Raw genomic sequence first — 19,337 nt, 5'->3', positions numbered from 1 at the left:
CAACGCGGGACAGATGATGGCTTAACACTGTCAGCTAATCAATATCGTGATTCACTTCCAACAATTTTTTACAATCGACATGACTAATAATGTCAATTAGTTGGTGCAGCTGTATAAAAAAGTAACTGTGCCAGTCGCCGACCCACAGGCCCCAACGACGGCCATGAGGGAGGGCGGGAAGGTGGTGCCCGAGCCTTGCACACTGACGAAAGCCACGAGTGACAGCGGGAAGACGATAAGAGGCATGAACAAAAGCACGCGAGTCCCGAACTTTGCCTCCTGGGCCCTGCCTCCTGTTCCATAATGAGGCCGCTAGACTATGCCTCACTTTCAATCCCGCGGCAAAGCTGGGGAGCGGGGGCAGTAATGAGGAGGCAGGGCAACGTGCTCTTCTTCCGTCTCAGCTCAGGAGCTCAGGCTGCCCTTAATGAGAGCCAGCTGATGCTGATCTGGTGGCAGAAACATGAGCACCTTTAAAAAGAGCAGAGAGGGAACAGAGAGAGGAGAGGGATGAGCAGCAGCAGCAGCAACAAACTGACGAGCTAAAAAGATGAAGTTTGAGAAAAGTACAGTAGTCATGGAGTGGTGACCAGTTTTGATTTAGTGAGATTTTGTTTGTGTTTTGTGTGTGGAAAATAAAGAAAAATGGCTGCTGCAACCCTCAACCCTGTCGCCAGTGTCCTTCCTGTACTCGGGGTAGCACAGGCCCTGCTGCATAGGTGCCTTCATGCCAGAGGAAGAAGCCATCAAGACCCTCGTCCACCTGTACCTGGCCAGCTGGCGGGAGTGGCAGGTAGGTAGCTGTGGATGGTCAGGAGTCTGCTGGTGAAGCGTCACCCCTCGGCGTGCCTGGGGGTAGGAGCTCCCCACTTATCCCTCCTAACTTCTCCGCTCCCTGCTCTGAGAAGGACCACAGCTCTCCTTCTCACTCCTCCCCATCCATTTCAATACAAAGTGAGCATAATTAGGCCTGTTTAATTGGATTTAGCTTCATTTTTATCATCATCATCATCACAGCATTTTTATATGTGGCACTACAGGTTCTATTTCATTTATTTACATCATGCATCAAGAAGCCATATCGGCCAACCCTACTCCATATCTGAATCGAAACTTTTCCAACGACACCCTGCCCTGTTATTACGTCACCTGTAGAGTAAACCGTGTGACGACCAGCTCTTTGAGAAAGCACCTTACACACAGAACCACACACACTAGCAGTGAAAAACTTCCTGCTATTGAAACTGAACAGGAAGGAAACAGGCAGGATGTGCTGAAGATCTCTTTCACACAGATTCAGCACAGTAATTCAGACTTACAGTCCAAATCACTCACTGTAATTCAATAAATATCTCCGCTGAGAAGGATCACACTGAGATAAACGTCATTTATCACGGTGAGGATAAAACACTGTGCAGCGCTGCGCCCTAAGCAGTATTTCACAGGTTTCAGATATTCAAATACTCATTCTCAAAATAACAATAACATTTACCTTTGTATAACTAACAATAACTTTAAACAGGCTCGCTACTGCAGTTAAAAATGTATCCAGTAGGTGGCTATGGTGTTCTCATAGTAGAAACCCAGCTGACTGCATTTATTTTGCTTTTCAAATAAACTCAGCTATAATTTGTTTATTTGTAATATTTTCAACACATTATTAATAGCTGTTCCATTTAAAGTCCTTCGCTGACAAAATGTGCTGAAGTTTGGATAGATAAGATGATATCAATATTATTATAATGTGCTTTTCGGAGTATAGTGTGGATATCACATTGCTACATTACAAAAAGCTGTTTAACTAGATTTAGTGTAATGCAGCTTGTGAAATTTTGAATAAAAATCACTGCGTTTTTGATGGCAGTTTTTAAATGGCAGAATATTGTGATGTGTATTGTGTATCACAAAAATGGCTTTAACTATCAACAGCTGATATTTTTCTGTATTTTTCCAACGTGACAAATGAATACAAAAAAATGAAAACACTGCCCAACTCAACCATTACCGCTCAAACTTTGTGTGCTTTAACCCTCACGAGTCACTAAATCATGTGTGTCATCCAGACGTCACAGCATAAAAAACAAAATCACGTTAAGCACTTGCTGTCAAAAATCATATTCACGTGTGCATGAAAGTAAGTATTATTAATCTTAATATTGTCATCATTATTTGTCAAACGAAGAAACAGGAAAAAAATGTCAATCATTTTCAAATCCGATTTTATGCGTTTTCTGGGTTTTCTGGGTCCAATGTATTGACACAGTTTGTCAAAGAGAAAAAAAAATTGTCAAATCATATAAGATGTTGGGGTAATCAAATGTTGGCATAATAAACATTTTTAATGTGGTATATAAAGGTAAAATCAAAAGTAATCAAAAAGTCAAAATAGCCCAAAATTCTACATTAATTGGGAGGCAAGTGCCGTTAGGCATATGTGACATCAGCCTGAATGCCAAACAGCTCCTTCTTTTCTGAATTCCTTACGCTCCCATGAAAACTCGACCATTGCTTTTGCACAGTAGCAGCCACAAGCGCACGAGAAGCTTTAACCGCACTGCGCTCTGTTTACGCCACCGTTACAGGTGTGCCATAAGCATAACGAAAGAACGCAGATGTTAAAACTGGTTCTGACTGATTAAAATATGACCGGATCAGCTCCGATGCTGATCCTCCAGAATGGATCAGCACATGCTTTCTGTGTGTGTGTATGTACCTGTTGGGTTGGTTCTCCTGTACGAAGGGGTAGCAAGTGATGAGGTATGACGGGATTGGAGTTGGCTCAGCCCCCCCGCCGCCCTCTCCACACACACTCATGCTCAGCAGGCTGGAGTCCACTCCTTTCTTCTGGGGAATAAACGGCTCGACCTCGGCCGACAACTTCACATCCTGCAACACATACACGTAGAAACATACACCATGAGCGGCAAGAAAAACACTGTCATCGCCAGTGTGTCGATCCAGGAATGACATCAAAGGGCTATAAATGAACTAGGGATGGGCATTAGGGGTGGGCAATAGGATGATACTGTATCATTACTGTATGAATACTATATCATTATCGTAAAGGCCCGGATATGAAGCAAAAGAACACAGTAAGAGTCCATAGGCAAGAAAATAGCACAATAAGAGCACCTTGGTCACAACAGATTTGATAGTGTTCAACTGATGTCACACTTGTTACCGCTGCCACATTGTTGACATCCCACCAGTCAGCGCAGTGAAGACTGTGGTGTTCAGAGAGCCACTGTTTGCACAGTGATAGCTAATTAGGCAATCTGACAGATAAAATATAGCCACGCCGAACAGAAACTAAACACTGTGAGCTTTTACAGCGTCCTGGCTGTCCGACACTGTGAAGGAAAAGAGTCTGAAGAGCTGAGCTAGCCAAGGAGAAAACTTGGAGTTAAGTTGGTACTAAAATACTATCAAAAATGATTTTTGACAACGACAATGATTTTTATTCAATATTTGGCACAAAATTGATTAAAATTAAATTACCAAATTAAAAAAATTAGTTAAACAGGACTAATTTTGGTCTCTTCATAATGAAACATGCAGTTGGTCAGTGCACTTTATAGGCCCAAATGCATTTCACCCCTCGCCCCTACCACTCAGCCTTACCCCTCCGTTTTGTGCATTCACATCTAAGGGTAGGGTAACCCAATTCTTGATTTTTCAAATTTCAAATTATTTTTGGAAATCACGGACACTGTGTCCTCCCGGCTAAAGACTATCAGGCTTGTTATCAGCTCACAGTTCAAAAGCCAGCATCCGTGATGGTATTGGACTCCATTAGTGCACATGACATGGGTCACCTGCACATCTGTGAAGGCAACATAAATGCTGAACGATACATACAGGTTTTGGCAACATATTCTGCCATCCAGACGACGTCTTTTTCAGGGAAGGCCTTGATGATTTCAGCAGGACAATGTCAAACTACATTCTGCATGTATTACAACAGCATGGCTCTGTAGTAAAAGAGTCTGTTTGCTAAACTGGCCTGCCTGCAGATCAGACCTGTCACCCACTGAAAACATGGCACATTATGAAACGAGAAATACAACAAAGGATACCCCAAATTGTTGAGCAGCTGAAAACCTATATCAAATAAGAATGGGAAAACATTTCACTTTCGAAAGTACATCAATTAGTCTCCTCAGTTCCAAAACGCTTATCGAGTGTTGTTAAAAGAAGATGTGATGTAACACAGTGGTAAACACGCCAATTTTTTTGGAACGTGTTGCTGCCATCAAATTTAAAATGGGCATGTATTTTAAAAAAAAAATAAAACTTTCAGTGTTTGATATGTTGTCTTTGTATTACTTTCAAATACATACAGGATTTAAATGATTTGCACATCACTGCATTTTTCTTTTCATTCACTTTTTTTGGAAATGGTGTTGTAATTCCCTGAACCTGCAATGATAAGATAAGATCGTCCACAATGAGGAAGGCCAGCTGGACCTGCAGCCAGAGAGATACAAGCTGGAGATCATTACACAATTACACAGACACCCGCAGATACCTGCACAGGTAAGACCAGCTCTCACCTGGAACAGCACAGCCAACCTACAGCAGGAACACTACCTGCTCATTGTTTAACCCTTCACAGTCTAGCAGCACGTTCAACTTACATTAAACGATCACTGCACGCTACACTCTTAGAAAAGATGGATCCTCAAGGGTTCTATAGAAAATACAGTGGTTCTACACAGGACCACAAAATAACCATTTGCATGATACATGGTGAAACGGTTCTTCAGATTGATGGAGAATGTGTTGTATATGGTTCTATATAGCACCAAAAAGGGTTCTTCTATTTTTGCAACCTTCACATCGAACCCTTTTTGGTGCTACATATAACTATATACAACACATTCTCCTTCAAATTGAAGAACCAGATTTAAGCATGCCAATGGTTCTTTGAGTGTTCATGGTTCTATATAGAACCATTTTCTTTACTAAAGAACCCTTGAAGAACCATCTTTAACAGTGTAGGGCCTGTAAGATAAGCACATGTTACGATATTAATACTGATAAGGATCTAAGACATCTGATAACTGATAATCTGAAAGATAAAACCGTATTTTACATGCCTGCCATTTTTCTGACTTGTTTTTTTTTGGTGTCAAAGTCAACAGAACCTCAGCAAATCGACTACCTAGATACTGTGGCTTCTGGAACATCTAGTATATCTGAAGAGTATATCTGAAGAGTTCTTTAATAACAGCAGCTCTACTGATGCAGAGAACACACGGTAAACTCTACAAACCCTCACATCATTTAAACACTGAGTCCTCGTTTTCCTGTAATCTTCGATCTAAATGTCATGACTTCAATCTCACCTCTACATCACTGTATGACTTTAATGACATCACTGTGCACCAGTGGGCGGGGCAAAATAAAATTAACCAATAATATGAAGTTTCACCGCGTGCTTCCACCCATCACAGAAAGAAAACACTCAGAGAGCCACCCTGATACCAAAAACTCACTAATACAGCGCAGATCAGAAGAACCACAGTTTAACTCTGAAGACGCCGAAACTCAGAGGCCACGCCACTCTGTCCCACTGAGGGTATATGCTAATTGAGTGTTTGACTACAATAAAAGACAATGAGAGAGAGAGAGAGAGAGAGAGAGAGAGAGAGAGAGAGAGAGAGAGAGTAAAAGAGTAAGAGACTGAAACAGAGAGGATTGAAGTGATAGAGGCAAAGAAAAAAATGAGAGCAAAAGAGGGAGAGAAAAGGAGAGTGAAGAAATAAAGAGAGGGACAAAACAGAAAGAGGAAAAGAGAGTAGAAACAAAAGAAAGAAAGAAAGAAAGAAAGAAAGAAGCAGAAAATGTAGACAGAAAGAAAAAGAAATAACGAGAGAAGAAGGAGAGTGCATGAGAAAGACCTTAAGAAAGAAAAAAAGAAATAAAGAAAGAAAGAAGAAGGAAGAGAGAGAGAGAGAGAGAGAGAGAGAGAGAGAGAGAGAGAGAGAGAGAGAGAGAGAGAGAAACTAGCAGGAGCTGAGTGAAAGTGGGCGAGAGACACAGAAAGCCTCACTGTCTCACTGCACATGCCCGCCACCCCACACACACTTCCCTTCTGTGTGTGTGTGTGTGTGTGTGTGTCTGAACTAAAGCAGAAAGAAAAGATGAGATTTGAGAATGCATAAAGGTCAAAGGTCAAGTGTGGCTGTGAATGGACAGAGTGCGTGTGTCTGTGTGTGTCTGTGTGTGTGTGTGTGGACAGATGGTCATTGTTCAGCAGTGGACGGTGGGCCGAGTCTCTCCATCACCCCATCCCTGACCACCTCACTCACTGTCTGTGTTCTGTACAGTAAGGAAATGAGGACTGAACTGCTGCAGCAGGAACATTTAAGAACACATCTAAGAACATCTAAGAAAACCTCAGAACATCTAAGAAAACCTCAGAACACCTAAGAACATCTAACAACACCTCAGAACACTCCAGAACACCCCAGAAGCCCTCATAATCACACTGACACTGTACGACATATTGACATTTATAAATATGGACATAAGCACAGCTTAACAGGGGAACGCCACCCATTTTTCTAAAAAAGAAGTTGTTTACAGTCATTTGGTGTGAAACGCTCTGCTCTAGAGAAACTTACAGAGTCAGAATTGTTCACAGTGCTGGTGATGGGAACCAGACATCCACATCTAAAAGCTCCCTCACTGAAAGTTATTACATTAAATGTAATGTCTGAGACATTGTTTTATGATTTTTATGTTTTAAGAAAATACAGTCATGGTGGAGGGATAAATGCTGGGCGCTGTGAGGCAAAATAGTACCCAAAGATTCCCACTATTTTCCATCATCAACATTCCATATAAAACTCGGAAGACACGTGTAGGATCACTGGTGGTTTTGGATAGTAAATAAAATGTCTATATTTTTGTTGTAGTCATGGCGACCCCTGGTTCCTATCGCCACCACTGTAAACAAATCTGAACCATTTCACACCAAACCACTCTGAATCACTCTGTTTACAGCTGACACACTCAATTATGGGGGAATTTTGAAAAATCAGTGGAATTCTCCTTTAAGCATAATGATGAAAAACCAAACTAAGGGGGAAACGGCAGGGCTCTGGTGGTCTAAATGAGCTCAGTGCATCTCCACTGACACCTCTGAGCTTTAGAGTCGTGTTAAAATAGTCGCGGTTCAGGATTAGCCTCACAGAGGGAGAAAGAACAGCAGCAGATAAGCTAATTACACAACGAGAGTGAAATCAGAGCTGGGACAGTGTGTGTTTAGAGACAGAGACATCTTAAAGAATCACAACTGAATCAAATCACTGAACTGATTGTTAAACAATCATAACTACATCAAACCTCCGAATTATTTCTTAAAGAATTAAAAGTAAATCAAATCGCAAAAATGTGTTCTAAAGCATCATAATACAATTAAATCAGTGAATCTTTTCCTAAAGAATCATACTTTAATTGAACTGGTGAATCTTAAAGAATCATGACTGACTCACATTACTGAATCTTTTCCTAAAGAACTCTAACTGAGCTGCACTGTTGAATTGTTTGCTAAAGAATCAAAATTGAATCAAATTGATGCATTGACAGTTAACTAATCATGACGAAACCACATCTCTGACTTATTTCTTAGAGAATCATAATGGAATCAAATCGTAAAAATGTTTCTTAAATCATCGTTATTTATTCTTAACTAAATAATTCAATCACTGTTGAAGTGTTTCCTAAAGAATCACAATTGAAACAAATTGCTGAATTGACTATAAAATAATTATGACACAATCAAATCATTGAATTATTACTTAAAGAATCATAACGAAATCAAATCGCTAAAGTGATTCTTGAAGAATCACGACATCTAATCTCAATTTTTTCCTAAAGAATCATAATTGAATCAATGTGTTAAATCATTAACACTAGTTAATTAGGTATGTTCTCCTTATTTAACATTTTTAAACTGAAATATTTGTTTGGGCTTTACTGAAATGCTGCACTCTGTGAAAGTGAACGTGCTGAGAAAATAAATCTTGCTGTATTGAGTTTACTGTACACAGCTGCTCCAGCTATATATGAGTATTCAGTGTATTTTTAAACATAATTCTGAATCGTTCCAGTATAACTGAACTGATTCAAATCAAAAGTGTGGCAAAATCATGATTCAGTGAATCATTTTCTAAAGAACCGCAATTGAATTGAACTGTGAGGTCAGAGATTTACATCACTCTTACAGAGGCAGCAGTGTGTGTGTGTATGGTGGTACAGATGTGAAGGGCAGTGGGGTGATGTGTGATGTATGATGTTGGATGCTGGATGTGTTTGAGGAGGTGGGGGGGGTGAAGAAGCGGCCTTTTGTCCTTTCAGCTCTTTTCTCTCCTCAACTCTGTCAGTTGTGGGAAATAAAGGCTTCATTGTCAAGCTGAACGAGGGCAACGGGGTAACAGGAATAGGCACTAAATGTCTTTAAAATATATATAAAAATTAAATTCAGTGGTGAGGGGCCTGTACCACACTGCAATACATGATAAAAATACTGGTAGTGTGATAGACTGTTAAACACTGACTGAGACATGCTTGAACTGAAATGCATTCCACTATTTACTGAAACTAGCTCTAAAAAAATGCACATATTTTGCGCATTTTGCACATACATTCACACTCCAGTACACTTCTGTGCCTGGAGCTGTGATTGGTCCGGATGCTCACAGCATACAGTAGGCACTGTGAGTGATTAGAGGCTCATTTGCATATTGCCGCCTTCTGTAATATCAAAAGCCAACATCACAATAACAACTAAAAAGCCTACACTGTTTGCCCTATATGGTACAGGTTTAGGGCTGAACGATTAATCCAATTTTATATTCAGCTACGGTTTTGGTTTCCAATGACAATGAAAACAAGATAATTGAGATAAAACAGTTACTGAGCTGCATTCTGTTTCTCAATGATGCTCTCGTTTTGTCTCGTGTTATAAATCTTTCCTTCACAGTGGTGCGCTTACACGCCTCCCTAAAAGCCCAAACTCTTCTCAATTATTTTGGTTGAATTTATTTTTATTTATTATTTTCACATGTGTTCAGTAGTTTTCTATACATTGTGGAAATGCACTACAAGACAGTTGAGCTTATTTACTTGCAATATTTTTATCTCATTTATATATATACACATACATAGTCATACATTCATTATTTTTTTAATAATAGTTCAATAAATGCCTGATGTTTCCAAAGTCAGTGAGTAATCATGTTAAATAATCATCATCACAGTATTGACCAAAAATTATCGTGATTATGATTTTTGCCATAATCGAGCAGCCCTAGTATGGACTGTGTCTTGTGTCTTTCTTTGACAATGGTTCTAAAAAAAACAAACTGGAAAATAAAACTTATATCTCTGTACATTTAGCAAGCATTTGAGCGAACTAGAATAAAATAAACAATTACGTCATGGATGGAAACAGAGCATGAGGAACTGGTGAATGAGATTGGAGAGTTTTCGAGAAAATGACACGGAAAACTTAAGAGGAGGTTAGTGTTACGGCACAGAGGGAGAAGCATGAGTGGAATGCGGTCGTGAATGCAGTAAAACCAGCGCTGTCACTCCGTGGTGTGACTAAACTGGCAGCAGCCAAAATGCAAATGTCAGAAATACCACAGGTCAGGAGTTTCACCTCCACCAGACCATCCTGAACCACCATCTGCAAATCAGACCTCAGTTTCACCTCATGCCTAAACTTACACCCCACTGTAAAGCACTGTGGCTGTAGAGTGTAACTACTGGGACAGATCAATTTTATTGAGTTATAAATGCAGTAAAATGAATAAAATGTAGATATTTTAGCGCTGTAATTAGGGCGTTAATAGGTTATGTCACTAGACATCATCAGCACTTTAATGACTGTTTCATTACAAACATGCAGTTTAACTGGATTTAGTGCAGCGTAGTGTGTGGAATACTGAAACACTGTATTCATAGTTTTTCATATAGTTGTTAAATGTTGCTTGTAGAGACGGGCGATATGACAACATTTATCCTTATCATGATAAAATAAATCACAGTAAGCTTTTCTGAGCATATATTGGATATCATCAGTACTTAAAAACACTTTCCAACCACATGTTTGACTTGCATAATTAGTCCTGCTTAATTGGATTTAGTGCCATGTGTGAAATGTTAAATACAAATAATCAGACTCATAGTTTTTGATGGTATTTTTAAAATGTGGCACTGCTTCATCTGTTCAGACTTCTCAGATGGCAGAAAAGGTAGATATTGTGACACATCATGTATCATGAAAATGCCTGGAAGAATTGTGATATCACATTTTTGCCATATCGCCCAGCTCTAGCAGTAACAGCATCACCTAACCGTTCTGCTGTTGTGGAGTAAACAAATACATCAACAAATATCAGATTAAAATATCAATCAAATATAAACATCCAACCAATGTAATTATTATCCACCATACTGATATGATCCTGACATCACAGCGCATCCATAAGATTCATATATCAGTAAGTGTGCTCAATAATAAATAGACTCCTCAACGTGGTGAATGAAATATACAGAATATAACCAACATTATTAGCATTATAACACTGCAGCTCTAAAGCTGAAAAAAACATTTCAGCCTTGCGGTTTCTTTAGTAATGACCATTTGTGGCTGTTTTCGGGAAATACTTTCATCAGAACTGATCCATAAGTTCTGTGTTCAAAGCCTGGCCTTCCTGTGAAGAAGCTTCATCTGCTTTGGCCTCCAGTTTCTCTCTAGGAGCCCAAGCAGCTGGCTCTGACTGAGCTATGGCTAAAGGTCTAAGTTTTAGTCAATCAGGAGAAACTGCAAACTCTTCAGACACCTTAAAGAGGAATTCCACCCATTTTTCAAAATTCCTGCATAACTATGTGTTTAAGATGTAAACAGAGTTGTTCAGAGTGGTTTGGTGTGAAACTCTCAGTTCTAAAGAAACTTAGAGACAGAACTGTTCACAGTGGTGGTGATAGGAACCAGACGTCCACCTCTAAAAGCTCCCTCACAGAAAGTTATTACATGAAATGGTTGTGAATACACTGCCTGATGTCTGAGACATTGTTTTGGCCTAAAGCAAATTTTTAAAACTCCAGCCATGGTGGAGGGACACATATAAAGTGGTCTGTCAGGCAAAACAGTTTCCAAAGAATTATTTTCAGATTTTCTGCTGTTTTCCTTATTTTTTTCATATAAAACTCAGAAGATACGTGTAGGTTCACTGGTGGTTTGGATAGTAAATAACACGTCTATATTTGTGTTGTAGTCATGGTTTACATCTCAGACACTCAATTATGCAGAAATTGGAAAGTGGAATTCCCCTTTAAGGCATGTATGATGTTCAGTCTGTTGTTCAGTATCAGTGGTGTCAACAGAAACCTCATATTTATGGCTAAATCTTTAGGCTGCGTCCAAAATCGCACACTATACTACTTACAACAGTGTGTCAAAGTAAATACACCAGCACTAACAGCTCAATCATTAGTGAAAGTAGTCTACGCACCTAAAAAGTCTATTAACATTAGTTCCTTGAGTGAACCATGAGTCATGTGTAGAAAAATATGAATGGTGAACTGTTTGGCACAAAAATCCTGACATCGTAAATATAACTGAAGAACCATTTTCAAAAAGTTCTGTATAGAACCATATACATACAACATATTTTCTATCAATCTGAAGAACGATTTCATTATGCAAAGAACCATTTATACACACCAATGGTTCTATACAGAACTCATGGTTCTAAATAGAACTACTGTCTTTACTGAAGAACCCTATCCGTTTTAAGAGTGTGCCTACAATGTGTGTAGTAGCTGTAATGTGTTTGTGGACGCAGCCTGTTCCTGTTCAGCGACAGACCAGAATATTTTGCTTTATATCAGCTCTACTCAGCGTGCCACCAACATGGCAACTGTACCAACGATATTATATTTTTATTAATATTAAAGTGGCGCCGAAATAAATATCCTACTGTTGGGAATTTATAGTAAATTTTGATGACAGTATGTACAGTAGCCGTTAGCCGCGTTAGCTGTAGCCGAGCTGTAACGATAGTCAATCGTATTAGCGTTAGCGTTAGCTCAGCAGCTAATCTCTCCGGTAATCCCTCACCTTGCCGTCGTTAGTCTCCATCTCTCTCCGTTCCCTCAAGGTCCCGGTTCCCGCTTCATCCTCCAGCCAGAGCCGTTACCGAGCTCTCCGCTCCTGGACAAACCCACAGCTTGCTTCTCCTGCTGCGGCTACAGCTACACTGAACACTGAAGCACCGGAGCCACAGTAACCAGCCCAACCGTGTCAAAATAAAAGTCTCTTCTGGAAATTAACCACAGTGCTGGTGCGAGTGGATTAGGCACAGCAGTGCTGCTGCTGGACTGAGAACCAAAAACATCTAACCAACAGTGTCCTTGTGGGCAGCGTCCTGTGACCACTGATGAAGTGGTCTAGAGGATGACCAACACAAACTGTGCAGCAGCAGATGAGCTATCGTCTCTGACTTTGCATCTACAAGGTGGACCGACAAGGTAGAAGTGTCTAATAGAGTGGACAGTGTTTAAAAACTCCAGCAGCACTGCTGTGTCTGATCCACTCACACCAGCACAACACAGACTAATACACCACCACCACATCAGTGCTGAAATAATGACTGTTGCATATTTAAAAGTTTGTGAACACCTTTGATCAAACATTTCTTACAAGATCAAGGGTATTAATGGTGAGTTTATTCACTTTTGCTGCAATAATGACCTCTACTGTTCTGAGAAGGCTTTACACTGGACGTTGCAACATTGCTGTGAAGATCTGATTACATTCACCTGGTGAGGTCAGATGCTGATGTTGGATGATGAGTTGTGCTCAGCTGCTCCTGAGTGTTTAATTCTTTTGGTCAGTGCTTTTCTAATGAGATTACAGGAGCTGAACATCTGTGTCAGATATGAGTGACCTTAAAGTAGCTGCGTTCACTCAAGGGCTGTCTGGATACTTTTGGACATGTGGTGTATTTTAAGAAAAGTGATTATTTTTAAGATGATTTAACAGTGGAAAAAGATACGCTGAACAAAAATAATGTGCAAATATTGGAAGAGTGAGAACAGACAGCAATTTGAGGTCCTGTGGACTACAAAATCTACCACCATCATGCTTTACAGTGCATCCACCATGTGCCAGAAAACCGTATAGGCAATATACATTTCTACAGTCATGCATTTGCATTTTAATGTATTTATTTACATTAACTGAATTTAATTCTATTTTTCCTATATTTCCTATGATTTATTCAATTTTTATTTTTTTTAACCACAAAGCAATTAGTGTTGGTTTGTGGACATGTTTTATTAAACCAATCTAATCTTGATTTAATCTAGAAGGTGTTTGGAGCACTGCCACCACAATTGGATTAAAAAGACAAAGTGTTTCTGATATTTTGCAGCGCACAGCCTACACTCAAACCAGTGTTGCTGGGACACAGAGTTTTGTGTTGGCACATCAGGACAAAGCTAGTTTGAGTACAGAGGCTCTTAATTTAGGATACAGCTACAATAAAATGTCATATCACTTCATCTAACATAAACATCCTGCAAGTATTAATGTATTTTTTTTTACACTGAGTTTCATGAGATTTCTGTGATGACCAGAGCCATTGGCCACTTCCTGCTTCCCCCATTATATCAAAATATGACTAACAAAATTTCCAGAGGGCGCCCGCAAACGAGTCCTCAATGAATGGGGTGAACAGAGCTAAACAGCCAAAAAAAAAGTTAAAATAGTTTCCCATCACTCACCCAGAACTTACCTTTCATTTGAAGGTAGAAGGATGTATGTCATTAAAAAAGCAAAGAAAAATGACCTGTATCTATCTTTTTTTCTACAGCAAACAGGTTTTGGGCAGCAGGACATTAGCATTATGCTACTCTTTGCTGACTGGTGAGCAGTACTGCTACCGAGGGCTGACTGGTTAGCACTACTGCTACAAAGTGCTGATTGGTTAGCATTACTGCTACTGAGCATTGATTGGTAAGCAATACTGCTACTGGGTGCTGATTAGTTAGCATTACTGCTACTGAGTGCTGATTAGTTAGCATTACTGCTACTGAGTGCTGATTAGTTAAAATTACTGCTACTAGTGCTAATCGGTTAGCGAGTGAAGCAGCTCATTGGCTGTTTGTGCTCACTGACATCATGAACATACATGAGGCACTTCTTTAAACTCCTGTAACTTGAGTTCAAAAGCTGTTAAAAATATAACAGCAGTGTTAAAATGTTTTATGTTGTTCTCTCTTCAGGAAATGAATGAGTTATTTATTTATTTACTTATTTATTTATTTATTCATTTTGCTCAAATGCTCCATAATAACCCATTCATTTTGGACTCGCTCAGGAGCGCCCTCTAGCGTTTGACAGACCCAGAGGACATTACAGAGTAGTGATTCTCCTCTCTACAAGTTCTCTGCTGATGACTTTTATTTTGGCAGTAACGTCAGATGACTCCAACAGCTGTATCTCATTTCTGAGTAGGAGATTATGCAGGACTCACCTGAGAGGGAGACGCACGAGGACATTCCGGTTTAACGAGGTTTATTTACATAACTCATTTACATACAGTAATACCAACGCAATTACAGGATGATGAGCAATGCAGCAGTAACTGGAACAGTAATAGAACAATATGTGAACAAACATACCTAAAATATATCTTCTATAAGAACATAAGCTCTTAAAACAATTCTATTATTATTATTAATAATAATAATAATAATACACCTATTTATTACAAAACATTAATATACTCATATTATCTCCTTCTCTTTATTGGTTGGCTGATTTAAAAGGCAGTTTCACCCACCACAACAACGAGAACAGAGACAGAGGCTGTATCTGAAACGTAATAAACACTGCTGACTCAGACAGTATTCTGAGGCAGGAAGTCGTGTCCGAACCTAATGTTTGTATAACATTGTCGCCTGCTGAGGCTCCTGATTTTTTAAGGCAGTGTAGATGTGTCCTTCGCTGCCTTACATATCCCATAATCTTCCGATTCTTTTTGTTAGTGGATGAATATTAGAAGCTGTTAAATCAGAGATATTATATCGCCAAATACAAAGTTAGCTAGCTGGCCTAGAGCTCAGTTGTCATAGTTACACTGTAACTGAGGAGGCATGTGACATAAACAAGTCGCTGCAAACAACTTTACACGACATATGAATATGTATTACCAGAGACGATATGAATGAGGAGACGGTCACTGGTTGAAATATGAGCGGGACAGCTCATGACCCTTCAAGAAAAAGAGCTAACCAGCTTGCTTCCTTGTTTGCAGAACGACCCGAAAAAAAGACGTGTTAGTGCGTTACTGAGCTACAACGCTACACACTATTTATGAGGTTTTGTCAGATTTTATCAGTGATTTCAAATCTGTTTTTGACACGATAATTTAACCTTCAGTTTCGAGTATTTTGGTCTCTCCTCGTTCGCAGAGAAGTCTAGTCTTGTAAGGCTGGAGGTTACGGCGTTGCAAAGATGGCTGCCAAGTGAACAGACTCAGCGTGTCCCAATTCAGGGGGAAGGATGCTTAGACCCGCGAAGGCTGAACCGAAATGAGACGGTCTGCTCTATGGCTGCTTTCCTGTTTGTGTCACAGCACCGCTGTTCCCGCCTTTACCGCTGCGTAACGAAACGCCGCTCCTGTCCTCCAGTTCTTTTAAAGTTCTTTAAAGATGAGCTAGAAACTATAATTTTATTTAATTATTTTTTCATTGATTAGAGCTGGAGAGGCTTTCCTCTGTCTGCTCTTTGCTCCCTAAAACAAAACGAAACATTAGCATAAGTTTTGCTTCAGACCACAACTTTTGCAAAAGTTCGAACACCCTGGCCAGATTCACAATTTTAATGCACAACTACTGTTTACTCAAGTTTAACATACTGGAAATCAATAAAACATAAAATATAAAATACACCGTAACTTTTGCCCAGGCCACATTTCATGTTTATTTTTTCCCCAATGTGTAAAAAACATGTGTTAATTTATTGTCACCGGCAAAATCAACAGCTACACATAATTATTTATCTAATAGTAACTCTAATAGTGAGCTTTCATATAAACATTTAAGTTAGCGTTAGATGCTGGTGGGCGAAACGGCGTTGAGAGCATCAGCTTGAGACATAACAGTGATATGTAAATAAAACGCATTAGGTTTTTTTTTTAGGGGTCCCGTTCAGATCCTAAATAGTTAGGCCACTGTTATTATTACAATTATAAAATGGATAGATACTGCCTGAGACGCATTAGGAGCCACTGTAAAAGCCACGTTATACGCAATATGACCGCCTCACAACAACTGAACACTGTATCACTGTGCCACAGCACGAAAAAACCCTTGTGCTGTTAATGGAATAATCTTTGACTCTGTTGCTGCTCACATGGACCACTGAGTGTACAGATGAAGTAAGAACCCGTTTTTGGTTTAAACTGGGCTGGCAACTTGTGTTCTTAACTAGCACTAGGCTGGTCAGATATAATATCACAGGCTTGAATTAAAGCACTTACGGTGTGACTAACTGTAAAACGGCAGTATAAAAGACTAAAAATGTCACTTGAATGTCTTACATGCTTCAAATGTCCGTGTTTCAGTCAGAAGTCGCGTCAAACCCAGGCGGTATCCCAAAAGGCTCAGTACTCCCTCGGTAGCGCTCTAGCTATAAAAGTTTAGAAATTCTAGCCTTTACAGCCAAACAATGCATCATTTATCGAGTCTGGATGTGGCTGAATCACTATTTCTTGGCAGTATTTTTCACCGTTGGGCTGCAGGATCCAGTATTTAAATTCCTATGTAGTGCACTATGTAGGGAGCAAGGAGCCGTTTGAGATTCAGCCTCAGTGTGAAAAGAGGGGCGCTGGATTGGTGCTAAATAAGACTCGCGGTGGTAATTTGGTGACCAAAAAGTATTTATAAAGCGAAAGTTTTGCATTAAAAAGTGCTGTGTTGTCATATGTTCATTATACGACTAAAAGATAAAAAAAATCATGAAATGACTGCAATAGACAGCGATGGGTGACCGGATGTTCTACTTATTTAGTCCATGGTTGCTTAGCAACGACACCATACTCTAAAAGAACTACATTTTTTTGGCGGAATACTTTTTTATGTCGATTATTATTAATAATAACTTGATTTTTTTTTTCTAAAACGTTGTGTATTTTATCATATTTTATGTTTTAATGGTGTAATAATCCAGACTTACTATGATTTTATCAGGGAAGGGAGTTTTACTACAAGAACACCCTTCCCTGTGATAAAATCGCGGTAACGCACGGCCTCTTGTGGCTTATTGCTTTATTCTACTGCTTGCCTCATTAACATAAAGAGCAGCAGGAGGCCTGTTTGTTTTTTTAAGCAGGTTCATTTCAACTATATGTAACATTTCAGAGCTTGAAAAAGACGTAACATTGTTTTTGGCTTCAGAGCTCATCGCTGTAAAGAGACTGCTGGTGTGTGTGTGTGTGTGTGTGTTTAATGCTGGCATCACTTCCCAGAGATTACACACGCTGTTCGTTTCCTCAACAGAGGGGAAATATGAGGAAATGTGATTGTTTTCATCTGTGAGATGACGTGCATTCCTCCGTACTCACTAACACACTGCTGCGGCTTCCTTCTCTGAGCACTCTTCTTCTGAGCTCTGTATTCCTGTTAACAGTTGCAAAATGTAATGCATCCTGCAACTCATTTGAAACTCAGCCGCAGCAGTTGCAGGTGACTTAACTCCACAAAACAGATTTCATAAAACAGCCCGCAGATAGAAGCATATATCAATCTGCTGGCTTGATATCAGTCAGTAGAAACAAAACGTATGAGTAATGTTATATAAACAGCCTTTAAAACAGAACTTAAGAAGATATGCACAAATTGAGACAATGCCCTCAGACTACAGAGGGTTAAACATTAATTTAATATTAATATTAATTTAATAAAATTTAACTTTAATAAAGTCTTAATAGTACAGCTGGAAAAAATACAATACAAAGATGATAAAAATGCTGCAAACATGTAAGTTAGGCCTCACAAGCTGCTAATTTGGCTAGCTAGTGGAGTAAAGTGGACCTAAGGCTGAAAGTTCCATGCAACTCATCCCATGTTGTCAGCTGCATGCAGCTAATGTCCATGCAACTTGACAACTACATGAAGCAATTTAAAAACAAGGTTGCACGCAACATATTCAGTTATTGTTCTAAGAATCTACACTAGCAGTTTCGTATTTTAGATGCTAGCTATACAAAGTCATCAGCGATGTGTTATTTACTTTTTTATAGCTTAAATTATCAAGGTTTTATTGCTGTTCTTCCAATATCTGTCTTTTATTGAGGCAAAAGCTTGTGCACCCCTGGTCAATTTCATTATGTTCTAAGTAAAAATAAGTACACATGTAGATTTCAATACACTATTTACTGTTTATTTGCTCATCCTTATCCTAATTTTGATTTAGAGTGTATTTTTTCTCTTCTAAAATCTGTTGTTTTAATCATGTTTCAATTTTTACTCCTTTACTTTCTTACTTTTTAAATTATGATTTGAATTATCTTTGTATTTTCTCATTTTGTAAAGCACTGTGAATGACCGCAGTGTATGAAAGGTGCTAGATAAATAATCCTGCTTTGGTGAATTGAACATATTGGGTGAAAAAATAAACAAACAAAATATACAGTGCGGCCTGTGCAAAAGTTATGGCACATTTTTGGTTTATGTTATTATTTTCCAACATGTTAAACTCTTACAACTCAACAAAAATTTGCAGAGTATGTGTAAACCTATTTTAACCATTTGCATAGCCTTCTGTGAGGGAGCTTTTAGAGGTGAACGACTGGTTCCTATCACCACCACTGTGAACAATTCCGACTCGGTAAGTTTCTCTAGAACAGAGCGTTTCACACCAGACCAGTCTGAACAACTCTGTTTACATCTTAACCATTTAATCATGCAGTAAATCCAGCTAAATTCCCCTTAAAGGATCGTTCAGGATTGTAAGTTTTGTAGGTAACTAAAAGCCTGGCTGAAGCTTTATGGGTCCCACTGAGCCTCTGAAGAGCTGCACTGATTCAGTGGGACTTCCTGGTGAGATAAACATTGGCCTATGATAACAAAACATGGACAGTTAACACTTGCTCTGATATCTGCTCTGAAGATCTATTTCCGTTTTCAGAATAACACGCTGGAGAACATTGTTCTTCGGTTTCCGCTCCATATTGTGGTTTCAGAAGAGCTGAAACAATGCTATTCACTCTGCTCCCTAAAACACCCAAAACACCCACATCTCCAAACCA

General features: G+C 39.3%; 1 protein-coding gene across 2 annotated transcripts in view; it reads right to left on the bottom strand.

The window, feature by feature from the left end:
• The window catches only part of secisbp2l (SECIS binding protein 2-like), a 33,085-nt gene extending 20,763 nt beyond the window's left edge, over window positions 1-12,322 (bottom strand). For both annotated transcript variants that reach the window (XM_036564570.1, XM_036564571.1), the window contains exons 1-2: window positions 12,140-12,322; window positions 2,714-2,886 (exon numbers count right to left, since the gene is read on the bottom strand). In XM_036564570.1, the coding sequence (XP_036420463.1) occupies window positions 2,714-2,886; window positions 12,140-12,160 (194 nt within the window). In that variant the 5' untranslated portion in view covers window positions 12,161-12,322. The remainder of the gene's footprint in view (window positions 1-2,713; window positions 2,887-12,139) is intronic.
• Window positions 12,323-19,337: the final 7,015 nt, after the last annotated feature.

The sequence above is a fragment of the Colossoma macropomum genome, unplaced genomic scaffold, assembly GCF_904425465.1.
Source record: "Colossoma macropomum unplaced genomic scaffold, Colossoma_macropomum, whole genome shotgun sequence".
Taxonomy (NCBI): Eukaryota; Metazoa; Chordata; class Actinopteri; order Characiformes; family Serrasalmidae; genus Colossoma; species Colossoma macropomum.
The sequence above is the reverse complement of the archived record's forward strand: the minus strand, read 5'-3'. Positions and strand labels throughout refer to the sequence as shown.